Here is a 7,178-nt window from a genome sequence, read left to right as displayed (position 1 = left end):
TATTACGATTTCCGGCCACCTTGTTAACTTTCCACCGGAAACCCCACCAAAAACATTGTCCCCTACTAGAAATCATCTTACCTGAAATCTGCGAAACATGACAAGCCTCGAATTTTTTTGTTAAGTTGACAAGTTGACAAACCCCACCTGAAACCCCCCCCCCCTAGTCCCCTATCCCGAAATCCTCTCACTCTCCTTATCTCTCCTTTTCCTAGCTTCATCCTTTTTCTTCACCTCCCAATCCCAAATCCTCCAACCCCTTTTGCGTTGGTTTTCCCTCTCTCTCTCTCCTCGTGGGTCCCTGTTCTCGTGGTTCACCTATCGTAGGGCGCAGGAGAGGAGGATTCCAGTGGAGTTTCCGGTTGGTAGGCGTAAGGCGTAGGGGTTGGGGAGGAGGATTCCAGTGCGGTGGGGGGGCTCGGGGTGGGGGAGGAGGATTCCGGTGGGTAGGGTGTAGGGGTGGGGGAGGAGGAAAAACCACAAAAATCGATGCTTTGGACGGAAAAATAAGTCAACGCTGGAAAGTTGACAATTTGTTCGGAAAATCGTAACGTGGTGTTAAGTTGTCAACGGATATATTTCAATTGGTCCTTCCCTCCAAAATAATTTTTAGGTAGTGTTTCCCCACAAAAATCTTATTTTAATTGATCCTCCATAAAAAATCTGTATAATTATATTGCAATTATAAAGACAGACAAACTTTTTGATTTCTAATACTTTTATTAAGTTAAAAAATTCCCTTACCTCTACTCCATTGAAGCTGTTATTTTTATCCCCAATTTTTAGAAGTCTTTTTTTAACAACTTAGCATGCCATAACATCCATTTTTCAATTTCGCACAAAACAGAAAATTAAGAAAAACTAATAAAATCAATTACAAAATTTATAATTACTAATATATTTGGTTTGTAACTGATCTAAAACATTATCCAAGCCAAAATTACTAGTGAAACATTGCAAGCCAGAGCCTAGAGCCTAGAAACAGTGACTCGCTACTAGAAATCCAAATAATATACGGTTTTTTCACCAAATACCCCTGACAAAAAAATCTATTCACCAAATACCCCAACTTTTTTCAAAATTCACCATATACCCCTGACTTTTAACAAAATTCACCAGTTACCCTTACTATTAACGGACGTTAATACTCTGTTAGCCTGTATTTACAAGTTTGCCATTAGTCAACCTAATTAGCTCTAAGTCAGCCTAATTAACCTAATTAAACCTAACTAAACCCTAAACTCTCTGTAACCCAACCCTATCCCCAAACCCTAGGCCCACCAGCCCCACCACCCAACCCCAGCCTCACCCCATTTCTAGCAGCCCCCGTGACCCCCTTTCCGATAGCCCCCTTGCCTTGCTCGCGCCTCCCCCCCTTCCCCGTCCCTCGCGCCTCCCCTCCCCTTCCCTCATTCTCGTCGGCGAGCTTGTTTTCGAAGTTCTCCCCACCAAGATTCCGACCAGATCTCTTTTTTCCCACCCAGATTCCAACAACAATTTATTCGCGAGGGACGGGGAAGGGGAGGCGCGAGCGAGGCGAGGGGAGGAGGGCTGCCAGAAATGGGGTCTGCGTTGCCGGGTAGGGAGAGGGGAGGGAGTGGGGATGGGGTTGGGTGGTGGGGCTGGTGGGTTTAGGGGTAGGGTTGGGGGTAGAGGTTGGGTTAAGGAGAATTTAGGGTTTAGTTAGGTTTATTTAGGGTTTTTATAGTTAATTAGTTAATTAATTAACGGAATACTAACATCCGTTAGTCAAAGGGCATTTTGGGTAATTTTTTTAAAAATTTGGGTTATCTAGTGAATTTTGTTAAAAGTCTGAGATATATGGTAAATTTTGAAAAAATTTGGGGTATTTGATGAATAAATTTTTTTGTCTGGAGTATTTGGTGAAAAAACCGAATAATATATTCTTTCTTCACAAAAAGTCCCTAATGGAAACAAACTATTGTCTATTACTGACAGAATAAAAAGTTTCATGTATTACAAATATACATTCGTATGTAACAAAAAATCATTCATGACGTACAACTATTGTAAAATCGGTAGCTCAACATTTCACAGCAAATGTCTCCATAATAAAATTCACCCGCAAAAGTTACAAATAAGCTTTTGCAAAAGTTGTTGCACATACATACTTTTTGTCCGACAGTCTAGTCTTATGCGAGTGATTATATTCTTCAGAAGTGACTTACTATATGTGAGGAAGAAATAGTAATATGTGAGAAAAAGTGAATTCTAACTTCTTATATTTTTCCTTTTGGTTGAAAACTTTTTACATTATATTTAGGAGTTACTTCCTCCTTATTTTAATCGGTATATGATATTTAAGTTTTTACACTATTTGAATATCTTTAACATCTTTAATTACTAATTTATTAAGATAAATTAGTATTTTTTGGCCGGGATAATGTTCCGGACAGTTACAATTATCAAATATATTATTATTCATAAGTTTCATAATTAATTTTATTAGCTTTTTGTAATTTTCTTCTTGATGGAAAATTGAAAAATGGACTTTATGGCATGATAAATTGTTTTTTCAAAAAACCTTCCAAGAAATTGGGGATAAATATAACAATGTCAATGGCATTGGGGTAAAAGAATATTATTACCTTAATAAAAGTATTAGAGATCAAAAAGCTTTGTCTATGTCTTCATAGTTACATATAATTTTAAGAGTTTATTATGTTTTACGTCAAAACATTAAACATTGAAATTATAGTGCATTGGTGGTTGAACACTTAAACTCTCACATTTTATTTCAAAGGTCATGTGTTCGATTCCTATTAGCTACACATTGTTAATATTTTTCTTAATGAGATCATAAACATGTATTAGAAGGTTGAGTAGAGTGCCACGTAACACCGTTATTTTAATAGAAACGTCTTTTAATATATTTGTACTAGCAATTTACGCACGCGATGCGTGCCTCATTTTTTTAAAACACAAATTTTACCTTTTTTAGGCATTAGCAAGGGTAAAATTTGATCCATGTTCCCAAAATTGTAAGCAAAATGTATAAACTAAATTCACTTTTTTTTTCTTGTCTAACTTCTAAATTCTGTTTTCACACATTGATATTTATAATTTTCATCATTTTAAAATTTGTCCTTTTCTAAATTTTAACACTTTGAGTTTCAATTATATTTGAAATGAAATTTTAAATTATTCATACACAATTTGATATTGAAATTTTTTTTAGAAAAATAAAAATTGTTACTTTTCGCAAATTAATGTAGTTTTTGTTTTCTTAAAATGGATTTTTGCAAAAGCTGTTTGTAAAAAGTTTGATATTGTTGTTTTTAAAAAAGAAATATTTCTGAACATGGATTTTTTTGCAAAAGTTTTGGGCAAAAATTTTAATATTGGCATTTTTTTTTTAGAAAGAACTAAATTTAAGTCTGATTGTATAAAAGCCCTTTTGAACTCATTGATATCATCTCCATTTTTTTAACTACATAACAGTCGACTAAGTTGTTATTGTTTATTTCAACTAATGTGAAATAATTTTGAAGGTTAAAAGAATTATGTACCTTTTTGGAAGTTCGCAAATTGCCGATGGATGAATGTGTGTGATATCGCCGTCAAAATCTTATGTTTTTCTCAAATTTGTGTTTATAGGTAACTTTTGTGAGTATGTAATTGTGAATGGTTCTTGAGAATAGTGATTTGTAAATAATTTTTTGTAAATGTTTTTGTATGTAATGACGTTCTTAGTTTATTATTTGTTTATATTAATTTTAAGCTTTAATAAAATTTCCTGATTATTTGAGTGATTTGCGTGATTTTTATAATGTGATTTTCTCAATTGTATGAGTGATTTTGTAAAGTTTAGTCTTTTAAGTGATTTATGAGTGAGTGTTGTAAATTAATTTTCGGTAGTTTTCTTTAAGTGCCGATTTTGATTTTGACATTACTTTTGTAATGTAGAAAGAGAAGGGGGGCAAATTAGACATTTCAAAAGAGGACACCATTGCTCCCCCTTCCCTTATATAATAGACATATACTCCCTCCGTTTCCTAAAGATCTTCCCTCTTTCCGTTTAAGGGTGTTTCCAAAAGATCTTTCCTCTTTTGCTTTATTCCTTATTTGGCAAAACAAATTTCCTTATTTACCCCCTCATGTCACTATCATATGGTCCATCATTACATTATTAATTCAATTTTACTCTCTTTCTCTCTCCTACTTTAACCCCTTTTTATTTGTTTATTTATCTTAACTCCTTTCTCTCTCCTACTTTACTCACACCATGCCCCACACAACTTGATTTTCCTTGGTATCTGTAGGAACAGTAAGTGGGAAGATCTTTAGGAAACGGAGGGAGTATGTCATAATTTTAATTGTTAATTGGTTAATCTAAATGAATACTTTTAAAAAAATTATAATTTTTAATAATATATAATTAAAGGTATTGATGGTTAAAAACGATGTACATGTGTGCCTCAATATGATGCATCTATTAAATAAAAAAAAGGATATTTTGGGCGTCTCAGCCATAAATCTGGTGATCCAAGTTGCAGAAAAGACTTAACAGTATAAATAATCTCATAAATAATCTCATACATACTTCCACTTATATTATCACTTATATCATGTTTGGCAACATCTTTTCAAGTTATGGTTAGAGGCATTAATTACCATGTCAAAGATAAACTCTATTATGAAAGTGTGGCTCTTCAAACAACATAATAGATAAAGGGACTAACAATACTGAGCTTATGAGATCCTCCCACTTCTTTCTCATGACCTTTTACACAATCAAACACATTTTGTGCCAACAATGTTAAAGGATAATTATTTTGGGACATAGAGAGGACTATAAACTTAATTAATTATTATTTATCCGAAATTGAAGGAGTCGTCAGTCCATGCGCTGCTTGAAAGATGAAATCAAAGTTGTGTAGGCAGTAGCTAATCAGGAAGAATCTTGTAGAAAAGAGTGCACACTAATTAACAGAACCAAAGACAATAGTAATCATAATTCATCCATAACCATATAGTTCTCATACTTCACTAATAGTGTATATATTTATCAAACCTGGTTCATCTATTAAGACTTGTTTGTGACAGTTAGTTTAACATTCACCCAAAACTAATTTGGGAGGACAGACATGATTAGATGCATGGGCTAGGCTAACTTATATTTTCTGTCTTTGACATTTTTAAAGATGATGTGATACTAAATTATTGTCCTTACAATCTAGACATTATCCACCTCCATCTTATAATGATCTCCATATTACCATTGTAACTTCTAAGATGGTGGCTCTTCTGACTTCTCACAAGTGAAGTTTCATGCGTAGACGCGTAGGAAGGATACCCCATCTAACCATCTTATGATCTTAGATAGGTCTTTTTCCTCGTCAACGAGTTGGGGTTTATGTTCTGCCTGCAAGTGCCCACTTTTATTTCTTTGAATACTACTACTGTAGTACTGTTTAGATGAGAAATGTAAACCCAATCATAATTAAGCTAGCACGATCGTTGTATGCATAACTAAAAAATATTGAGAGGAATGGATTAGTTTTCTCATACTCTCACTTGTTATTCTAGTCATTTCAATTTCTAACCTTTATTGAGAGGAATCGATCGGGTCAATAATACGAAATCAGCTCGTCCTCAAGAAGAAGAAATGAGTTTAATTGCTTTATCGTGAAATAATATTAACATTGGCTAGCTACATAAAAATTAGTCTTAGATTAGCAACACATCCGATGAGCTTTTTCCTATTATTTTCCAATATGTGGAGGATATTTAGACGTCAGTCACAAACGAAATCCAACGTGTTGTTATCATGAAGCTTTATTTTACTTTTCAATAATAGAATTTTTTTTCTTCTTGATAATAATAAAAAGAGTTAGTTTGCAAATTGCTACACGATAACACCAGAATTAAATCAAATATATATATGTACCCAACTAATTAATAAAAATTGGCATTACCAAACTTAAATTCCAACTTATTATTTAACATAATTGCACCAACCAATAACGAACCAAAATATTTTTATACCCGCCTCCACATAAAATACAAATAATATGTGAATAATATTTTGATGCCACATTAATGGAAATACTAAATAATACTAATAATGAAGTTAATTAGGACGAAACCTTTGCCTGCAAGAGTGGCAAGTGATCTCACCCATGCAGGTAGTAGCAGTATCCCTAAGTCTTTCAGCCTTAGCAACTTCTTCTCTAGCCTTATCCCACATGGCACGAGCTCGAGCAAACTCGGAGTGAGCCAACTCAATCTCTCTCCGAGTTAACTCTCGAACTCGTTCCGCATATGCCTTTTCAATGGCGGCAAGCCTTATCTGCTCAGCCGCTTGCCACTTGAGCGCGTCGATGCAACCGAAATCGGATGGCTCAGCTGGCTCTAGGCTTATAGAGAGCTTCAAGTCTAGGGAAGGTCCACTACCATGATCACAGCCATGATCACCATCATCATCACCGCCGCCGCCGTCTAAGGCGTAAGATGGCGGATATAATGGTGGTCGTGATCGACGATGGCGGTGGTGGAACCAAGGAAGAGCACGTGAGGAGGATGAGGGAGCGGGATGAGGAGGAGGTGGGGGTGGCAGAAGTTGAAGCTCTTTTTGATGATCTAACTCTTTTTCCATGTGGGGTGATGAGAAGAAGATTTTTATCTTTTTATTTTATCTTTTTCTTGTCTTTTTTTCTTTTAACTTTTGAACAAGAAGAAAGAAAAAGAAGGTTGTATATATGTAGGTATGTTCTTCTGACCCTAATTAGAAGATGGGGATAGAAGAGAGGTTTTTTTTTTTTTTTTTAGTTCAACTTTCTAGTTAGGGGGGTGTTAGAGAATTTAGGTTTATATATATAGAAAAAATTGGCAAAAAGAAATGAAGGGTGGTTACTTTACTAATATACCCCTTGGTTCCCTTGCAACAATGATAACTTAACGTACTTGACCAACTCATCAAATATAATGTAGTAGACAGGAATCTAGGGGAGTTCCCTCCCTCTACTGTACTCCTAGGGATAAAACTTGTGGGTAAGGTTATTTAGGGGTTTGATTCTTCTCCAATCATATGATCTCTTAGGTTGAAAACAAATTTAATGGTCATCTATCTTTCATGCAGGTCAGACACATGAATATAACAAAAATATAACTATTTCTCATGGGATATCTATATTGGTAATGCAAGTCTCTTCAAA

General features: G+C 34.7%; 1 protein-coding gene across 1 annotated transcript; it reads right to left on the bottom strand.

Moving 5' to 3' along the window:
- Positions 1 to 5,985: 5,985 nt before the first annotated feature.
- LOC104908015 (protein indeterminate-domain 16) lies at positions 5,986 to 6,927 on the bottom strand. Its single transcript, XM_010697059.3, has one exon. It carries the CDS (start codon positions 6,617 to 6,619, stop codon positions 6,095 to 6,097), a length of 525 nt encoding a protein of 174 aa, XP_010695361.1. The 5' UTR covers positions 6,620 to 6,927; the 3' UTR covers positions 5,986 to 6,094.
- Between the last annotated feature and the right edge of the window lie 251 nt (positions 6,928 to 7,178).

The sequence above is a fragment of the Beta vulgaris genome, chromosome 5, assembly GCF_026745355.1.
Source record: "Beta vulgaris subsp. vulgaris cultivar EL10 chromosome 5, EL10.2, whole genome shotgun sequence".
NCBI lineage: Eukaryota > Viridiplantae > Streptophyta > Magnoliopsida > Caryophyllales > Amaranthaceae > Beta > Beta vulgaris.
Note: the sequence above shows the minus strand (reverse complement) of the source record. Positions and strands in the feature narration are given on the sequence as shown.

What these genes read in the sequence shown, in the direction of transcription:
- LOC104908015 (XM_010697059.3), bottom strand. Translation starts at nt 6,619, where the DNA reads ATGGAAAAAGAGTTAGATCATCAAAAAGAGCTTCAACTTCTGCCACCC.